General features: G+C 38.6%; 1 protein-coding gene across 1 annotated transcript in view; it reads right to left on the bottom strand.

The window, feature by feature from the left end:
• Nucleotides 1-759: 759 nt before the first annotated feature.
• Nucleotides 760-21,078, bottom strand: part of LOC112640746 (calcium-binding mitochondrial carrier protein SCaMC-1) — a 48,253-nt gene continuing 27,934 nt past the window's right edge. The window contains exons 4-10 of the mRNA XM_025417447.3: nucleotides 20,422-20,533; nucleotides 18,440-18,598; nucleotides 16,031-16,183; nucleotides 11,453-11,560; nucleotides 9,817-9,984; nucleotides 5,242-5,392; nucleotides 760-2,766 (exon numbers count right to left, since the gene is read on the bottom strand). Coding sequence (XP_025273232.1) covers nucleotides 2,582-2,766; nucleotides 5,242-5,392; nucleotides 9,817-9,984; nucleotides 11,453-11,560; nucleotides 16,031-16,183; nucleotides 18,440-18,598; nucleotides 20,422-20,533 — 1,036 coding nt within the window. The 3' untranslated portion in view covers nucleotides 760-2,581. The remainder of the gene's footprint in view (nucleotides 2,767-5,241; nucleotides 5,393-9,816; nucleotides 9,985-11,452; nucleotides 11,561-16,030; nucleotides 16,184-18,439; nucleotides 18,599-20,421; nucleotides 20,534-21,078) is intronic.

Raw genomic sequence — 21,078 nt, 5'->3', positions numbered from 1 at the left:
CCTAGGGAAGGGGCCAGTATGTTGGGACTGCGGTAGGGAAAACTGTGAGATGGACACGGAGGTTACCAGAAAGGAAAGGTGTTTTCAAATATTTCCAATAAGAAAGCCCTACTCCCAGAGGAGCCCTACCTCCAGGAATCTTGTCCTGGAGTCCTGGGGACTGAGAAATGGAGAAACGCTCAGCTAATATGTCTCCTGTGGTAACCCTCTGGCTGGGTTGTTTACACCCTCCCTCTCAGGGTTCCTGAGAAAAGACAGAGAAGAACTGATGATATGTTTATTCCTGGAGTCTTGGTGGCATTTGAGTTGTAGCACAGACATTTCTTTGCAGTCTTAGTTTTATTATTTTTATTTTTTAAAATCAAATTTTGTATTTAAGTATAATCTTCATTGTAAAAAAAATTAATCACTTACCAGTAAACTTACTTAGCTTTGCTTCCCAAGCTTCAAGACAAACTGATACTCCACCAAGTTGTGTCAAGAAATCCCATGATTTTGAATTCTCCTTGACATTGTGAACCCCCAGAGGTGTAACTCTAACTAGTAAATGTGAAATTTGGACACCAGGAAAAACATCATCTTATGCCAGTATGTATGAGAGACAACTGTTGTGGCTGTTCAGGAAAAGGCAAAATATTTGGAAAGACTGTAAGACTCAGATATGAAAAGAATTATTCAAACTGCTGCCAGTGATAGAAGCTGTATGATACAGCCTTTTTTTTTTTTTTTGCCTATTTTTTTAAATGAGGAAACAAGTCATTTTTAAAACAAGTATATAGCTTTTTTTTTTTTTAATATAAATGGAAAGTACATATATAGTAACACTGGAAATAAACATCTTCAACTCTGGGCTCTTTTCAAAAGACACAAGATTATTTCAAAGGTACAAGATGCACAGATAAATCACATTCACACCTTATAATACTAAATAGCAGACAACTTAAATTCATAATGAACAATGACTGTTTTTCAGTAGCTCGAAATTCTGGTCATTAACTCCATAATTCTTATGAGTAGAAAAAGAAAAAGCTAATCATGTACCTTAATATTGTCATTTCTGTATTACTCAAAAATATAAACAACCATGAAGAAATAGTGGAGTCTCATGTTTATCACAGGTATAAATACCAAGACATTTATCAGGCATAACTAATGTATGAAACCTGTATTTTAGAATATGTTTCACAAACACAGCTCCAACATTTCTCTTTGGTTCAGAAAATGTAAGAGGTAGGTTCAAATAAAGTGTGCCCATCATGTCACTGGACTTGCACTAAAATGTTGGCAATTTATAACAGAAATCACTAGAAATCAAACATATGTTTGGGAACTAAATTAAAAAGCTACAGAATAACTTCAACTAATAAACATCTAAGCCCTAATTACACAAATCAAAACAAGATGGTTGACTACAAAAATGTTTTAGTAAAATAAAAATATGCTATCAATATTATAAATTTCTTATATCATAGCATGTTCCCAAAACTTGGAGCAAGGGAGACCATGAACATGTTCATGAGCATATAAGTATAGGTTTATAACTTGGGCCTTTCATTTGAACGTAGGTACCTAATACATAATATCAACACATACTACTATTGAAATGCACTAACCTCCTAGGTGTGTACTGCCCAAATTGAGAACTGCAGGTTCAAACAAATTCAACAGTGGGGGGCAATGAAAATGTCATCCACCCATGATCAACCTACTTCATGTAATTAAGAAATGTCAGATTACCAAGTATGCTCCCTAGGAGCCTTCCTGATTAGAACAGAATCTGATTCAAGGAGGAAACAAAGGACAAAGTAAAGAAGCTCTGAAGAAGCTGATAGAAGTAGAAGGGTTTTGTTTCCTGGTGCTTTTCAAAGCAAAGACAGAATAAGTAGGATCTTTCAAATAGGTTGCCTTCCATTCCAGGAACCAAAAACAGGGCAAGGAAAATGGTAAAGGGTAGACTGAAATATCATCTCATCACTCCTCCTTAAAAATATAAATGGACTAGAGTATTTGCATGGCTGGAATTTTGGCACTTAAGTTCATTCTCATTCAGCTTTAAGGAAGATAAGGATACAAGCCTTCTACTTATTTGGTTGCTGTAAGATAGGAAGTCTATAAAGACACTCAAAAAATATGTAAAACAACTCAAGTTTCAAGTTTTTCTGATCATTTTGTTTTTTAGAAAAAGACATTGAAGTATTAAGGAACTGGCATACACTTGAACCACCCAAAATAAAGATTAATGATTTATAATTACCACACAAAACAAATTTAATTTGAGCAATACATTTTTCAGATTTAGGACTCAGGGCAGATTTGTAGAAAGGTACTATCTAGAAAAGATAAAATACAATTTTTATGGCCTTTTCAAAATTGTATGAGCTTATCAAAACTATGATTTTTGACATTTCTGTATATATAAAATTGAGCCCAAATGTTTGAAGTAATCATTGATACGCTCTTCCTTTTTGCGTGTGAGAAGTATATGACTTCTTTTGCCATAGATTTGTAATTCTAAGAGAAAAAGTCATTCCAGAGTTGTTGAAAATTTCAATAATCATGCTAAAGCAAAAAATTCAACATGTCATTTCTGGGTTACTCCTAAAGTTTGCTTCATTTTTTCATAAGCCACATAACTGATGCCCACAGCAGGGAGAACCTTCATGAAGTTTGGAGTGATGCCTCTGTAAAGACCTGGTATTCCTTCTTTGGAAATTATTTGTTGAAAGAGGCCAACCATGTTCATTGGTTTGTTTCCTTCTATCATGGCTAGAAAAAGAAAAAAGTAAAGAAACCAGGCAAATTTAATATTTAGGCATGTTTTGTTATTACTACCATAAATTATTATGATTCAGAATGACATTAGAGAATACAATGAAAGGATAATAATTATTCCAAGCAGCCTAAGAAAGTAGCCCTTTATATACTCCTTGCAGGGCACCTAAGAGCGAGTTCCATAATTATAATAACAATGATAAAACAGTTATTTGTTGAGTGACTACTATGTATTAGATACTAGGTTAATTACTTTACATACCAATCCTACAAGGCTTATACCCATTTTATAAATGAGGAATTGGGAGTCTTAGAAAGATGGAGAAACTTGGCTGAGTACACTTAGCCAGTAAGTGGGAGAGCTGAGAACAGGTGGTCTTTCTGATTCCAAAGTTCCACCACCCTGCATGGCCACCACCACCCCGACTCATCAACCACGTGCTGAAAAGAGAGTAGTTCAATCCTGGGAATTGAGGGGAACACTTTGTGGAGCTTACAAAAATGTAGAGTCCCTGGGCTGTGAATATGACCTCAAGAGGCAAAAAAGGGAGGAAGGGACAGTCGTGTTGCTGCCACAACAAAGACAAAGGTGGGAACATGCATGTGCCACAGGGACACTACTGATGTCAAAGTGGTTATTGCACAGGGGGTACCCAGCGGCAGGAGGCGGGCAAGGCAGGGCTCTGGGGAAATGGACAGGAGGCGAAAAAATAAAGTGGGGCCAGATGACGACAGGCTTTGAAATTCCCACTATAAACTTTAGAATTTATTCTGAGGACACTGGAGAGTCACCAAGATTTCTGAACAGGAATAAAACAATCAGACGTTGACTTTAAAAATGACAGATCTGTCGGCCATGAAGGGACGGGGACTGAAATGTAGTTGGCAGACGGCAGGGAGGACTTGCCAGGTGACGCTTTCAATCAGACAGCCTGGGTTTGAAGTCTAGCTCCACTATTTACCAAATGTATAACCTAATGGAAGTCACTTAATCTCCTTCTGCCCCAGTTACACATCTGTAAAATGCAGATGATGTTAGTGTCAATCCCGAAGATGGCTGTGGTGGTTAAATGAGAGGATACATATGAAATATTTAGTTACTACTTTGCATTTTTCTCTCCAGCCATATGATCTCCCAGCACCTCAAATGGTCCCCGTTTCTCCTGCCTCAGTGCCCTCACATATGCTTTTCCTCAGGCTAGAATGCTCTTTCTTTCCCAACCCGCCCACCGTTGCCCAGCTAACTCCCACCTGTCTTCCCAGGCTGAGCTTAACAACAATGTTCTCTGGTTCCCAAGTAAGGCTAGAGCTTCTTGCTCTGTGCTCCCCTAACAAAGGGGAGGTGGCTTACTTGGTGTTGTCCTTGTGTCTTCTCTGCTCAACAACAGCAAGGCCCACAACTGACTTGTGGACTGCTCTAACCTTAGCATCTTGCAGTTTCCAGCGCCTGACCACGGCTCTGCAAGTATTTGTTAATTAACGAGTGAAGGCTTGGTTGGGGGGTGGCGAGGGAGGTTGGTACTTCAAAGAGAGACTGGGGACAGAGCTGTGGATACCCAGGGGACACTATTTAAAGAAATGATAGTGGGTGAGACTGGCCAGCAAAAGAGCCAAAAAGAAAAGAAAGGAACAGGCTACATACTTTAAATAGCAATAAAAGCCAGCAAATCTTAAAAGAATAATCAATGAACTGGCAGAGGGCCAGGAAGACTCAGTATAATCAAAGCCAAGAAAGGGGCGCCTGGCACAAGCATCCGTCTGTTAAACATCCGACTCTTGATTTTGGCTCAGGTCATGATCTCAGGGTGGTGACACCAAGCCCCCCTCAGGCTCAGCACTGGGCGTGGAGCCTAATTGAGACTCTCTCTCTACCGCCCTCTCTAAAGCAAACACAAAAGCCAAGGGAGAGAACAATGGCACAATGAGGAAGGATCATAGTTCAACAGTTGTAGGGTCCAATAATAATAAATAATTCCAGCCACCATTTACCAAGAATTTGCCAAAGGCCAGGTGCTTTACATATATTGCTGCTAATTCTCACAACACTGCAGTTTTCATTTCCATTTACAGATGAGAAAATGAAAATCCAAAGTGGTTTGGGGCAAGAATCTAAACCCAACCCAACCCATCTAGATACTATAGCTTACATACTCTTAAAACATGCACTTTCGATATGGGAAAAAAAAAAAAAGATCTCAGTTTAGGCATAAAGCACAGATATGCAAACAGTACATGCGCAGTGTATCTGTGGTATTAAAATTTCATGAAGGGACACCTGGGCAGCTCAGTCAGTTAAGCAATGGACTCTTGGTTTTGGCTCAGGTCACAGTCTCAGGGTCAGGCTCCTCCTCAGTGCAGCCTGCTTGGGTTTCTCTCTCCTTCTCCCTCTGCTCCTCCTCCCCTTCCCGCATGCTCTGTCTAAAATAAATAAATAAATAAATAAACCTTTAAAAACAAAACAAAACTCACCTTGAGCCTGCATGCGTGTTCTCACCAAAGCCAAGGGGTAGCTAGCCAGCTGACCACAGGTGCTGGATAAGGCACCACATCCCAGCAAGACCATGACTCCAGGGTTTACAGAGTCTTTGGCATAATTATCCAGCCAATGGGCCTTCAAGAGCTGCCAGAGTAACAGAAAAGAAGAAAATCAGTGCTTTCACTCAGCACAAACATTTTCACAGTCACTCTTGTCCTTACAAGAGACAGGCCACACTTCTGCAAGATCAAGTGGCACATTCCCAGCCACTGTAGGAGGCAGCAGCTCTGCAGAGACAGGGAAGGGAAGCCACTGGGGATTCAGACCATGTGAGGTTTACACTGGTTGCTCATTTTCTTCCAAACAAATGTCAAGATCAACAGCACTCCAAATACAGTATCTCAAGAACATTTCCTGTAGTGAGTATTAATAAAAACAATATAATTCTACTAATTGCATCTAATTTTGTACTTTACACATGTTATTTCATTTAGTCCTTTCTCCGAGGTGGAGTTATTCTTACAATTTTAGAAATGAGAAAAATGAGTCTCAGGGCAATTTTTTTAACAAGGGTGCAGAATCAAGTGTACTGATCCCCAGGCTATGCCTTTCCCCCTATTATCCTACATCCATGTATTTTCATTAGAAGGCAATTGAAAGTAATTGTATAAAATACATATGCTAATCTACTTTTTAAATATACAATATTTTAAGTATAAGAATCTATGCTAATATGTAAGGGAAATTATTGTTATGGTAGCACAAGCATAGTAATATACTACCTAAAGCAATCTACGGATTCAATGCAATTCAATTCCCTACCTACTCAAATCCCCATGGCATTATTTGAAGAAAAAGAGAAAACGCCCTAAAATCCATATGGAATTTCAAAGGACCCCAATAAACCAAATAATCTTAGAAAAAAAGAATAAACTTGGAGGCTTCATACTCCCTGATTTTAATAGACACTACAAAGTAACAGTAATCAGATAATGTGGCACTGCCATAAAGACAGACATACAGACCGATAGAACAAAATAGAGTCCATAAATAAACTCTTAAATACATGGCCAAATGATCGTCAACAAGGATGCCAAGACTACACGCTGGAGAAAGAACAGTCTCTGAGACAAACGATGTGGAGAAAATTGAATATCCACATGCAAAAGAATAAAGTTGAAGCTTTACCTTATACTATGTACAGAAATTAACTCAAAATGGGTTAAAGAAAAAAAAATGGGTTAAAGACCTAAACATAACACCTAATACTATAAAACTTCCAGAAGAAAACATGGGATAAAAGCCTCAGGGCACTGAATTTGGCAATGATTTCTTAGATAGGACATCAAAAGCAGAGGAAACAAAAGCAAAAATAAATAAATGAACTCCACCCAACTTAAAAACTTCTGTGCAGCAAAGGAAACAATCAGCAGGGTGAAGGGCAATCTATGGAATCAGAGAATATATTTGCAAACCACACATATGATTATGGATTATTAACCAAAACATATTTATAGAACTCCAATAACTCAACAATTTTTTTAAAAAACAATTAAAAATGGGCAAAAGCAACAGATACATGAAAAGATGCTCAACATTGCTAATCATCAGGGAAATGCAAATCAAAACCATAATGAGATATCACCTTACCTATACTGAAATGACTAGGATCAAAAAAGATAAGAAATAGGGGCACCTGGGTGGCTCAGGGGGAAAGTACCTGACACTTGATTTGGCTTAGGTCGTGGTCTCAGGATCGTAAGATCAAGCTGTGCATCGGGCTTCATGCTAGGTGGGGAACCTGCTTAAGATTCTTTCTCTCCCTCCCCTTCTCCACCTCTGCTCAGACCCCCCTAGAGCTCACTCTAAAAAAAAAAAAAAGAAAGAAAGAAACACTGTTGGCAGGGATGTGGCACAAAAGGAACCTTCATGCGCTGTTGGTAGGAGTATAAATTGATATGGCCACTGTGGAAAATAGTACAGAGGCCTGTCAAAAAATTAAAAGGTAGAACTACCGTACAATCCAGCAATTCCACTATTGGGTATTTACCCAGAGAAAATGAAAACACAAATTAATACCCTTATGTTTACTGTAGCATTATTTACAATAGCTGAGACACGAAAGCAACCTAAGTGTCCATAGACAGATGAATGGATAAAGAAGATATGATGTGTGTTCATGCATGTGCACGTGTGCATGTGCATACACACACAATGGAATATTATTCGGCCATAAAAAAAAGAATAAGATCTTGCCACTTGCAACAGTGTGAATGGACCTAGAGAGTATTATGAAAATATTAAGTGAAGTAAGTCAGAGAAAGACACATACAATATGATTTCATTTATATGTGGAATCTAAAAAATGAACAAACAAAACAAAAAAAGTAGAAACAAATTCTTAAATACAGACAGTTGTCAGACAGGGGTGGGGGGCTGGGGAGGCGGAGACAGGCAAAATGGGTGAAGGGGAGTGAAAGGTAGATGCTTAAGTCATAGAATGAGTCAGTCACAGGGGTGAAGGGTACAGCACAGGGAATAGAGTCAATGGCATTGTAATTATGCTGTATGGTGACAGATGGGAGCTATACTTGTGGTGAGCACAGCATAACATATCGTCGAGTTGCCGAGTCACTATGTTGTGCACCTAAAACTAATACAACCTGTGTCAGCTATATTTCAACAAAGAAAATTGGCAAAAAAAAAAAAAAAAAAAAGCAGAAAAAAATTGGCAAAAAATTTTGGTAGACATTTCTCCAAAAAAGATGTATAAACGGACAACAAGCATATGAAAAGATGCTCAACCTCACACATTATCAGAGAAATGCAAATACAAACCATAATGAGACATTGCCTCACACCTGTTAGGATGGCCACTATTAAAAACAACAACAAACTATCAAGTGTTAGCAAGGATGTGATTAGAATTCTTTTTTTTTTTTTTTGTAATTAGAATTCTTATGTACTACTCGTAGGAATGAAATCGGGTACAGCTACTATGTAAACCAGTTTGACAGTTCCTCAAAGAGCTCAACACAGATTTACCATAGGATTCAGCAATTCTACACCTCAGTATACACCCAAAGGAACTGAAAGCAGAGACCTGACCAGATACTCGTATCCAGTATTTACTGCAGTATTATTCACAAAAGCCAGAAACTAGAAACAATTGAAGTATCCACCAACAGATGGACAGATAAACAAAATGTGGTATATACATACAATGGGATATTATTTGGCCAACAAAAATGAAGTTCTGACACATGCTACAACATGGATGAACTTTGAAAACTTTATTCTAAATGAAATAAGCCAGATAAAAAAGGAAAATATTGTATGCTTCTACTTGCATGAAATAACTAGAATGGATGAATTCACAGAGACAGAAAGAAGATCAGAGGTTACCAGGGGCTGGGGGAAAGGGAGAGTGGAGAATTATTTTACAACAGTTATAGAGTTTATGTTTGGGATCATGAAAAAAGTACTGGAAATAGTGAACTGTACTCTTAAAAATGGTTAAAATGGCAAATTTTATGTTACATACATGCAGAAGGCAGACGCTCAACCACTGAGCCACCCAGGCATCCCTGAATTGTACACTTTAAATGAATGACACGTATGGTATGTAAATTTTATCCTAATAAAACTGTTTAGAAAAAAATGGTAAAGTCCCCTAAGAAAACGTGTGACACATTCCATGCCCCGCCTTCCCCCGCTCAGCCATAGGCTTACTTCTATCACAGCACAACTACCCAACACTGCTTCAGAGGTTTCTTGTCTCTCCCTGACCAAAACTTCAGTTTTTTAAAGGCAAAAACCGAGACTGTCAGATTCATAAATTATTAAATGGTTTAAATGGCAGAACTGGTCCAAGATTTGTGGTCTGAGCCATCTTTTCAGTACTGGGGATGAATCTGTGCCAGCCACATCAGTCTCTTGGCTTTATTGATGTCAGATTTTAACAAATCAAAGAAAATGTGCCCTCTTTGCTTATTTCCTCTCCCCTCAAAAAAATCCCTAGGACCATCTTCCAAGATAAACAATTTTATTTTTTTGGTGTGTAGGGAGCCAGATATGTATCAGGGGTCAATGCTGGTGGAGGGAAGTTTGAGGAAAGAGTCCGGGAGAGAAGTAAATTGTGATGCAAATTTGACAAAGCATAGGACAGCCCCCAGAATCTCTCGCCCATCAGGGTTTCCCGTGTTGGGCTGGGCCTTCATCTCACTGCCTGGCTCAGTGTGGGCACAGGGCTCTCCATGCAGGGCCTGTGGCAAGGCAGCTCTCTGCTAAGTGGAACAATTATATGTGAACGTGAGTTTGTGCTCTTCATTAATAAAAGTAATTTGCAGGGAAATCTGATACAAAGGCAACCACAAGCATATGGAGTCCCATGTTCAAGGTACTTGGCCAAAAAAAAAAAAAAAAAAGATCAAGTAACACACTCCTGAATCCACTTTTAGTCACAAACTATTTCCTGGTATATATGTACTTCTTTACATAAGGTCAAATCCTAACAATAAGAACTATTTAACTACATTTTCAGATTCAAAAGATTGCTACAAACTTACCTCGTAGACAGCAAGATCTATGCCTGCATAAGGTATGATGCCTAGTAAGTTGGGGACATAGCCTTTGTAAAAAGCTCCCATGCCTTCATGTTTCAAAATCTTCTTGGCACAATCAAATATTCCAGAATATTGCCTAGTTTTGCCTATAGCCAGCCTGGTCTTCACAACCTAGTTATAAAAGAATGTAATGAAATATTATCATTCATATTCATCCTGACATCATGGAATTCAAAGGAAGTAATTTTACAGAGAACAAAGACCTAGCACATGTTGTCTCTCAAATGAATGCCCAATTTGTTGATCTGTCATCCCTCACATATTATGTCTATTGAAGGGCTAAGACCAGAGCCAAGAAGACTTATTTATTGTAAAGAGGATCTGAATGAGGGCAGAGGAAATAGAAAATAATTTACAGATGTCTTAAAATTGACTGGTGGCCAATGAGATATGGGAGGTGAGGGAAATGGTAGCATACAGGATGGTCCCGGGTGTCTAGCTTGGAACACAGGAGCGGGGAGGGAAGGCGATGCTACTAACAAGATGGAGGATGTAAGAAGATGACATGAATTCAGTTAGAATAGTTCTTGAAGGGTGTGAGGAATAACACGAGCAATCATATTAAGAAGCTGACCAGGAAAGCTATATTAATAGGCATACCACACAGGTGAAAATTAAGGGTATATTTTGCTTAGATCTTTTTAGTTGTTGAAAGCCCTTTGCCGTATCAATAAAGGTAGCCAAATCTACAGTATCATTTTTGCTCTAAAGCAAGAATTGGCCAACTTCTCCTGCAAAGACCAGGAGTCTTTTAGTCTTTGCAAGCCTAAAATCTCAGATCTGTTGCATATTTTTTTCATTTTCTTAACCAACTTTTAAAATGTATAAAACCATTCTTAGCTCAGGGCTTTACAAAGTACTTCCCAGGCACGTGGTTTGCCTACCTATGCTGTAATGGTAGGATGTCTAGTTAGGACTGCCATCAACTCATCATATTTATTATTGAATTTGGCACAGTAACTCTTTGAAGAGGAATGGGTGTTAAAATTCCCATCAACACTGTGGCAGCCAGCCTCCAAGTGGGCCCCCAACTATCCCTGCCTCCTGGTGTTTTCACAGTGTGTAGTGCCCTCCCATGCCCTCCCACGGGTGGTCTGTATGACCAACAAAACACAGCAGAAATGACAAAAGATTGCAGCTTCCATCTTGAGTACTGGCTAACACACATTCATTCTCTCTCCCTCTCTCTCTTTCATATCACCAAGTTGGGGAAAACAGCTATTATGTTGTGGGGTTACTCAGAGAACCTAGGGAGAGGCCCCTGGTGGTAAGGACTTGACATCTCCAGCTGTAATAGCCAGCGAGGCCCAGTAACAAACACATGAGTGAACTTGGGACGCAGACTTGTCTCCAGCTGAACACTGCAGTGTCTGCAGCCCTGACCTGCACCTTGACTCTAGGCTCAAAGAAACCCTGAGCCAGGGGCACCCCATTAAGCTACTCCCAGATTCCTGACCCACAGAAACCCTGAGATAATAAATGCTGGTGTTAAACTGCTAACCTGGGGATAACTTGCTGCCCAGCAATAGCTAATGACACAAACACCACCAACACAGTCAGACTTCACAATGGTACTTACCTCCATAGGATAAATAATAGTCTGTGCAGTCGCTCCGGCCAGGGAACCAGAAACAAATCTCTTAAAGGTTCCTACTTTTTGTCCTTCCTCAGTAAGCAACTTCTTATACTGTATAAATACATTTAAAAATGTATATTAATACCTGCTAGAGACTGAATCATGTCTCCTCTGTCCAATCATGTTGAAGCTGTAACCCCTCCCCCCCAACTGTGGTGATACTTGGAGATGGGGTCTGTAGGAGATTATCGGGGTTAGATGAGGTCCTAAGGGTGGGTCCCTTGAGGATTAGTGTCCTTAAAACAGGCACCAGAGAGTTTTTTCTCCCCTCCTTTCCTTTCTCTCTCTCTCTTTTTTTTTTAAAGATTTTATTTGTTTATTCATGAGAGACACACAGAGAGAGGCAGAGACACAGGCAGAGGGAGAAGCAGGCTCCCTGTGGAGAGCCCGATGCGGGACTCAATCCTACGACCCTGATCATGACCCCGATCATGACCTGAGCCCAAGGCAGACACTCAACCACTGAGCCACCCAGGTGCCCTTCTCTTCCCCTTTCTGTACACTCATGCACTAAAGAAAGACCATATGAGCACACACAGCAAGAGGGTAGCCACATGCAAGCTAGGAAGAGGGCCCTCATCAGAAACCAAATTGGTCAGGACCTGGGTCTTGGATCTTCCAGTTCCAGGACTATGGGAAATTCAATTCTGTTGTTTATTTAAAGATTTCACATATTTATTTGACAGAGAGAGAGAGCACAAACAGGGGAGTAGCAGAAGGAAAGGGAGAAGCAGGCTCTCCGCTACCGTGGGGCTCAATCTCAGGACCCTAGGGCTATGACCTTTATGACCTGAGTCGAAGGTAGACACCTCACTGACTGAGCCACCCAGGCACCCCGAAGTTCTGTTGTTTAAATAACCAATTTGGTATTTTGTTATGGCAGCCTGAGCTAAGTAAATACCAAAATACAAATCCGCTCTTAGTAACCAATTAATTGATAATATGATGATGTTTTTCCAACTGCATACACTGCATTAGCAATATGTGGCAGAAAAGCAAGGCTCAGATGCTAAAACATTTAGTTCACTGGAAAGCGGTCTTCAAGTTAGATTTCCACAGAACACAGATGTTCTGAAGATGGGACCCAGTTGTTCCTTTGCTAAACACAATAATAGTATTCTATCCCAGAAAATACAGGGTTAGGGGATGCCTGGGTGGCTCAGCGGTTTAGTGCCTGCCTTTGGCCTAGGGCATGATCCTGGAGTCCTGGGATCAAGTCCCACATTGGGCTCCCTGCACGGAGCCTGCTTCTCCCTCTGCCTGTGTCTCTGTGTCTCTCATGAATAAATAAATAAAATCTTAAAAAAAAAAAGAAAAGAAAAAAGAAAATACAGGGTTGGTAAAGTGTTCACAATTTTTGGATGTTTTCCTCATAGTTTTTCCTTTTGTAAGATGTTTATCTTCCCCAGTATAAATAAAGTAAGTGACAGATACTAACAAAACAACTGAGAAAGACATTTCTGCAGGTGACAGTGACACTACCACGTCAACCCGAGAGCCCACCTGGCCCACCAGTACTAATGCAACCAACAGAGCCGTCAGGCCAAAGGTAAAATCTGATCCCAATGCAGTCAAAGTAACCGCAGATCACGATGGAAATAGGATGGGCTGTGGAGTCAGGCAGATCCGGGCCAGAACCCCAGGAACCTGTGGCCCTGAGCAAGCTCGTGAACATGTTCCCTCATCTGTGATAATAGGACCTTTTCTCACAAGGTTGCCAAAAGGATTAAATAAGCTAATACATATAATACAGCATAGTGCTGAGCCCATGGCAAACGTTCAGGAAAAGCCATTACTATCACCACTCTCTTCTACAACTTGGAAAGAAAGGCCCTGCCCAAACACAGACTGTGGTCATAAACCAGGCAAACCAGATTCCTTGTTTTAGAAAGGTGACAGTGGGTCTACGGAGGTAATTAACCACTGACCTCGGAGGGAGAAGTGGACAAACAAAGAAAGAGAAGTGGGAGGCTAACTGAGCTCTCAGAGCCACCCTGAAATCCTCTTGTCTATCCTTTTCTCTTCCATTTGTTGTAACACCTATTTCAGTGTTTCCGTTCTCTTCCAGCTGCCAATACCACTTCCTCCCTCATTCTCAGGAAATGTCCTTTCTTGGGAACGCAGGGAAGAACAGAGGCCACCAAGCAAGAATATTCCTGCCCACCTTCCACAGAATTATCTACATCTACGTGTATGTTTTTTCCCAAAATGACATAAGCAGAGTGAGTCCTCTGTGCCATCAAAGCCACTCCTTCCCAGGGAGGAGCACTGGTCATAGCACTCGTGTCTCCCCAGCCCTTCCACCCCCACACATACCTCCTGTGAACACCTGCTGCATTCACCAGCCTCTCCTGTACTTTTAACTTCCATCTATTGTGTTGACATGCTTCCTTCAGCAACGGGCACATTAAAATAAAACCTATCAAAACCTTCCCTGGGCCCACCATCTTTCTTATCTATCACTCTTCCTCATTTCCTTTCCTTCTCTTTATTCAAGTCAAGCTCCGCAAAAATGTGTCTACACTGGACAATTCTGGTCACCGCTGGGTGTACTCTCACTCATTTCAGAATGGTTCCTCATCTCTTCACTTCCCTGGATCCTTACACCAAGATCTCCTATCTGTGGGTTGCTCAATCCTAAAAGATACTTTTCTTAGTGTGTGTACCACTGTGTAGCCTTCCCGTAACCCTTTTGCATCCTCTCACTTCTAGGCCACCAGTCTCTGCACTGCCTCCTGTATCTCGGGCTGTTCCTTCTCAGTCTCCTCTACAAAGGGCTCCTTCTACTTCTCCCCGGGCATATTCCCAGAATTCTTCTGTTCTATAAGTCTTCCTCAGTGATCCATTCTAACGACTTCAACTCAAAAACCACTTCTCCATCAGAGATCAAATGTCCTACTGGACCGCTACCTTTTCATGTTGCAGAGATGCCCCAAACTCTGCATGGCCAAAATGGAACCAGTCATTTTACCCCAAAACCTATTCCTCTTCTTGTAGTCTCCATGTGTGTAGTTGCCCAAATTAGGACCCAGAGTATCATCCTTGATTCCTCTTTTCTTTCTCACCTCCATGTCCACTCAGTGAGTCCTGGCAATTCTATTTCCAAAATATTTTTCAGTTCATTTCCTTCTTCTCCAGTTTCTCTAGCCACCACCTTACCCTGGTGCTCATCATTTCTTACCTGGGTGACAGAAATATTTCCTGAAATAGTCTCCCTGCCTCCAGTCTGGCCTTGCTGTCCTCTAATACATTCTCCATTTCTTCCTAAGTTGATATTGATATTAATATGATATTAAATGTAATAATATGTAAATAAATGTAAATAAAATGTAAATAGTAGATATTAAATGTAAATATACTCATTTCACTTCCCTACAGAAGATGCTTCAATAGCACCTTCACCCTCTTCAGGATAAAATCAAGACTCCTATTACACTTGGCTTCTGTCTACCTGTCCAGCCTGCTTTCATCATTTTCTTCCCAGAAACACACTCCACTGCATTGGAACCAAATGAACCACCTTCAACCACCTTTCCTTAATGAATGATGCTCGCCTGTGCCTATATTTCTGTTCACATGCTGCTGCTGCTGCTTCTGCTCAAAATACACACTTTCCTCTTCACCTGAGTGGACCTGAGATTCAGGCAGGCTTAGGCTCAAAGTCCACATCTGGCACTTCTGTGTTTTCACTCATTCAGTGAGGATCCACTGGCACTAGATTAAGTGTTGAGAATGCAGACCTGAAAACAAATGTTGCCTAAGGAAGCTCAATCTTGTTAAGGGAGAGATAAGTACTGCGATCATCCAGTGTGACAGTGTTCAACAGAGGACAACAAAAAGACCTGTAACAATGAAGAAGGTTTCTTGGAGAATGTTTGCCACTATCTGTCATTCGCCAACCTGAGTGAGTCAAGTCTTCATAGGATGTTCACCCCTATCTGACATTTGCTTCAACAAACACTCACAGAGCACTTATCACAACGCCAGGTTCCAAGTGCTACAGTGGAGAAGTAGCCAAGCCCCTGCCCTCATGGAGCTTTCATTCTAAATTCAGTTCAACTCATTCAAAATGAGTAAGCAAAAATCCTGTATTTCTTTTAAGAGTTGCTATGAAAAGAATACAGAAGTCTTTTTAAAATAAATAATTTGAAATTGAGAATTCTAAAATTTGTTCATTAGAAATCTGAATTTATGTAGTCTAATCTCCTGTCAGAGAAATTCCTCCTGGACTATAAGTGGAAAATTATTATATAGTAAAACAAGAACCCCAAAAGAACTATGTGTTCATTGCTACTGAATCAGTTTTTTTTTTAAAGATTTATTTATTCATGAGAGACAGAGAGAGAGAGAAAGAGAGAGAGGCAGAGACATAGGCAGAATGACTCTCCTGTGGGGAGCTTGATGTAGGACTTGATCCCAGATTCCAGGATCACACCCTGAGCCAAAGGCAGACACTCAACCACTGAGCCACCCAGGTGCCCCACACTGAATCAGTTTATTAACTCCACAAGTGACAATTACCTGTTCATACACCCAGAACTTAATAGCTGTCTCAGGAGCAATTTTAATGACATTTGTACCGTTTCCTCTCCAAAGGGAGCGGATACCTCCTTCTTTCACCATCTGTCGAAAGCCACCATATATGTTCATTTTGCCTGATTTTGAACCATGGACCTAAAAATAAAAGCAAAATGATATGAAACATTGATGGCATGTTACTGCTACTATTTCTAAAGTAACTGTACAATCCACCCTCTTTATTTTAATACTATTTATTACTGTAAGAAGATGTATTTAAAAATAGAATATAGAAAGTTCAGATAATGTATAATGATAGGAACAATTATTAGAGGCCATTTTAGAGGCCTGACTCTAAATCTAAATCTAAAACTAAAAAACAAACAAACAAAAAACCCCCGTATCCTCAGCATGGGAAAGAAGACAGAAAGAACATAATCTAAATTAAAATTATTATGAACAACATTCATAAGATAACATGAACCAAATTATGTATTAGGCTATAGGACATCCCTTGGAATGCAAACAAGTTCACTTTAAGAAAACTTTTTAAAATATACTGCAGGTAATATACTATCTTTCCCCCTTAAGAAGTAATACCAAGATGAAATATAAAGAGGCCTGAAAACAATTTTGTATTATGTATATCAGAGCCGTAGACTCTGGAATGCACATAGCCTGGCAAGAAAAGTAAAAATTATACCTTCTATGGATTAATTCAAAGCCTCTCTAGGCAATAAATTCATGAAGACATGAATGCCTCGCCCCGTCAATACTTGGTTTAAATAACAGAAGTGATCGCTGTTTAAATACACTACACCTTATAACGGCCTCTATATAAAAAATCAGTAAGTCTAACAAGCCAAAACAAGTAAAGAAATCAGCTCTTCTTATTGTTTTGGCTTACACAAAATAAGTGACTACTGTAAAAAATAGAAAAACAAGATGTAAGAGGCTGACGATTGAAGGTCAGCCATGTGGGCAATACGTGGTTGATCCACAATAAAGACTTGGGTGAACTTTCTTGGCTGGCTTGCAACACTGTGCATATTGTCACACATCAATGCCAGGAAAGGAGCACATCGTAACTTTACAGGGATTAGACAACAAAAGCCCTGCATTTCATACTTTACAGGACTTGTCCTTATATGCTTTCTTTGGCTGATTTTAATCTGTATCTTTGCCCTGTAATAAGCCACAACCAAGAGTGTGCTTTAAGAGTCTTACTGAATTATTGAACCTGAAGGTTGTTTTGAAAAACCCCACTCATTCACCGCACAGAACTTTCAAGAAATAAAGTCCAGAGATACCCATTTTCTTTTAAGTAAGCTTCACAATAAAATATGATAAAGGAAAAGAGGAATGCTTATTCAAGCTCAAAGTCAACTTACTATCATCCTTAAAGAAAAACACAAGCACTGATTCCTTCTCCTTTTTCTTTAAAGGACTATTTTTACCCTACATGTATTTTGAGATTTAGGTACATTCTGAATGGTTGTTAGCTTAAAATATTGTCAGAAATCTTTTTATATTATATGTAAACTAAGGATAAGTACTAAAAAAGTATGGACCATAGGTATGACACAACACAACTTTTAAAACTATTTTCTAAGCAACTACTATATTCCAGTAGGGTGTTCCAGTGTATTAGGCATTTGCACATGCTTTATCATTTAATTCTTACAATCAGCCTTGTTAGCTATTCTTAATCCCACTCTAGGATAAAGGAAAATGAGATCTCAGGAGTTTCATGCAGTGTGAGAACTACAAGCTCTACAAAGATACAGTATTCCTCATCTAATTTGTTGTAAAGGAAAAGCCAATTACTTATCTGAGCCTCAGGTTCTCCACCAATAATGTGAGGATAAAATACCACTGCTATGTGGACTAAATGGGTTACCATAATGAGGACCAAATGAATAGCAATTCCTTTCCTTTCTCTCTCTCCACTCAGATCAGACCACATTGCTAGTAAATAGCAAAGCTAGTCTATAAATCCAGATCTTTTTTGCTCACCTCATCTTTAGAAACACTTTAAAAATTACATCCATGTTTCAAGGGTCAAAACTTTAGAAATATCTCACTTTTGAGAATGTATATAAAACAAAAGGAAAATATTATCATTTCCTATAATAATGGGTAGATTTTTTTCCTCACTAAACATTTGAAAAGTCATGGAATGCCAGAGATTAAAAGTCCATCACACACTTGTACCCACAATTTAAGCTTTGGTGAAATACACATATGGACCAGAATCAAGGCTAAGAGCAATAAAATAGAGATTTTACACCTTTTTTTTTTTTTAAGGGATGAAAGAATATTATGGGGAAATTTTAAAACTTCCTTTTCAAAGCACTACATTTCTCATTGTTTTAGAATTATGTAGGAGAAACACAAGATCATAAAGTTCACCTGCATCATGACTTTCAGACGATCCAAAGGGGCAGTGCTTGTTCGAGAGACAGCACCAGCAATACCTCCTGCCAAAAGTTGCCTCCACCACTGTCCAGACTTCTTTTCATCTTCCGTGAATTCATCCGGAATAGTTAAACTATCTCCTATGTCAATACCCTGTTAAGATGGAAAAAAGATCCCCATTCTCCTTCAATTAAAAAAAGATCACTGCAGAAGGTTTGTTTTGGAGAAGAATCATGTTATTTTACAGTGAAGATCAACTTCATTCCTTCATTCCTCATTCCAATTTGAGCATGTAGATGATTTTAAATAGCTTCATCACACTAAATGAAGTGCAGAATCAGTTCACAATAAATGAAAGTTAACAGTAATTACAAATTTACAAAACCAACAATTACAACAACTTTCTTTCTTAATAGATTAAGTAAGAGTAACTTTTCTCCTCTTGGTCTAAGTCAGAATGAAAGGTCAGCCTTTTTGGCAGATGTGAATCCTTTTTAGCTACAGAAAGAAATGAGTTTTGTCAATTTTTCAAAGATACTCCCTTTATCTCAAAACTCTATCCATGTTATTCTTTATACCATGCTATGTGCTTTAGACCTGTAAATAAAAATTAGATTAATGCTTTATATGTGAAAACCTCAAAACTGATTTCCTATGTAGATTGCTTATAAATATTTTTACAGACTTGTCATTTAAACTATGCAACAGATTCTTTATAAATTTTAGCCAACAGGGAGGTACTGTTTAAAAATAATCCTTCCCCCAATCTACTCTATAAACATTACCACAGATTATAAATATAATATATATTATAAATACAATATATATTATAAATATGCAGATAAATGGGAGTTCTAGAATGATAGTATGTTTACAACTTTATTATCTAAATGATTCTGCTGTAAAAGATTTTATAAGCAGGAGTATAGGGGTAAGAGGCTATGCTATAGTAGTAACCCCCTCTTTCTTTATTTCAGTATCAAAAAAATGAATACATGATTATAGCTTCAACTGTCAACAACTATCTCCAAAAGTATAGTAAAAGTCTGATTATGTAAATATAAACTGACATAGATAGAAAATATATCTAGGTAACTGAACTACTAATATAGTATATTATTCTATACTCAGAGAAGAGGCATTAATCACCAGAATTTTATAACATTCTATTTAAGTTTGGCATTGTTACTAGCAGCAATGTGAACCCTAGGCTTCATTTATTATGTGTAAAATTTATTGAAATCCATGAATAAACATAGCAGACAAGCCCACTAGGAAAATTAAAATTCCCTCCAAGAGTTCCATTGGTTTCTGGAGCAGATTGCACAATAAACTGACCTTCATTTATACTAACATATGTTAGCAAAGTATTAATGAAATTTCATTAAATTTGAAAGTTTTGAGAAATACAAATAGGTGTGAATTGCTAAACAAAAGAGCCAAAATTGTTTTAACCTTCAATAATTATAAGTACCTTATCCCAGAGACAAATCTAGAGAGTTGATAAAATATGCAAAAATTTCAGAAGTCATCTCTGGCCATCATTAATGGCCAAGGAAATAGAATCTCAGCAATCATGAGGTGTTGAGATTACTTAAGCAATGTAGTATCTATAAAAAGTAAAAACCTATGACTTTCACACTTCTCTTGGCAAAATACTTAAATGCAATAAAAGCTAGGCAGCTCATCTTCATAAGATTTTTAAAAGTGTATGATGAGTATTGTTGTACTCCTCCAACTATTGAACATGACAAAAATGGGTACTGCATTTGCAATATTTATGTAGCCTCAGGGTTTTAAGGTGTTTATTTTTTTTTAATGTATTCTGAATATACACCTAACAGAATAAGCAGAACTTTACAAGCTTAGGAGCCCTGGGAATTGGGCACCCCGGCCCAGAAGCCTTAGAGTATTCTCGTGTGATAAATAACTATGGCTTACAACTAAGTGTAATGTAATACATATGGCATACTTACAGTAGAACGTTTCCAGAAACGGATAATTTCCTCAATGTCTGTAGCAGGATTTAGTAAGAAATAGTCCCTCCATTCATTCCAGTCTATTGTCATTGTCCCATCAGTATCAATACTGAAAATTAAAAGAAGCTAATTAAAAAACAAGATAAAACTTATAAAAGTAAAACATTATTGGCCATTTTGCAAAATGACAGTTTCTTTTCCAACTCAACGTTCTTATCAGAAGATCCCAATTCACAATAAGAGGTTGTTAGAAATGGCAGCAAGCTTTTAATGTTGTTAGATAGCTTTAATCATTTACATGAAGAAGAACCCCAAAGTCACAGAGAGCTCTCACTAAAGACTACTTTTGGGACTGTGTCAAACTCTAATCAATGAGCTATCAAACAGTCAAGCTGGGAGATCGAATACTGAGAGTTAGTAATGAATGGATTTATGATCCATTTTTTTCTTGCATTGGCTCACAAAGCCATTTCTTAATGTTCTGACATTTGGATGTGATTTTGGAATATACTCAAAATATTCTATCAGTTTCCTTCTCCAACTTCTTCAAAGCTAATAAAATTAGCAGTTATTATTTAAAAAAAAAATCTAACCTGGTTACTGGGTCCTTTGAGTCTTAAGAAATCCTAGTACCTCATCTTCAACATTTAACAT

This window comes from Canis lupus, chromosome 6, assembly GCF_003254725.2.
Source record: "Canis lupus dingo isolate Sandy chromosome 6, ASM325472v2, whole genome shotgun sequence".
NCBI classification, from domain to species: Eukaryota; Metazoa; Chordata; class Mammalia; order Carnivora; family Canidae; genus Canis; species Canis lupus.
Note: the sequence above shows the minus strand (reverse complement) of the source record. Positions and strands in the feature narration are given on the sequence as shown.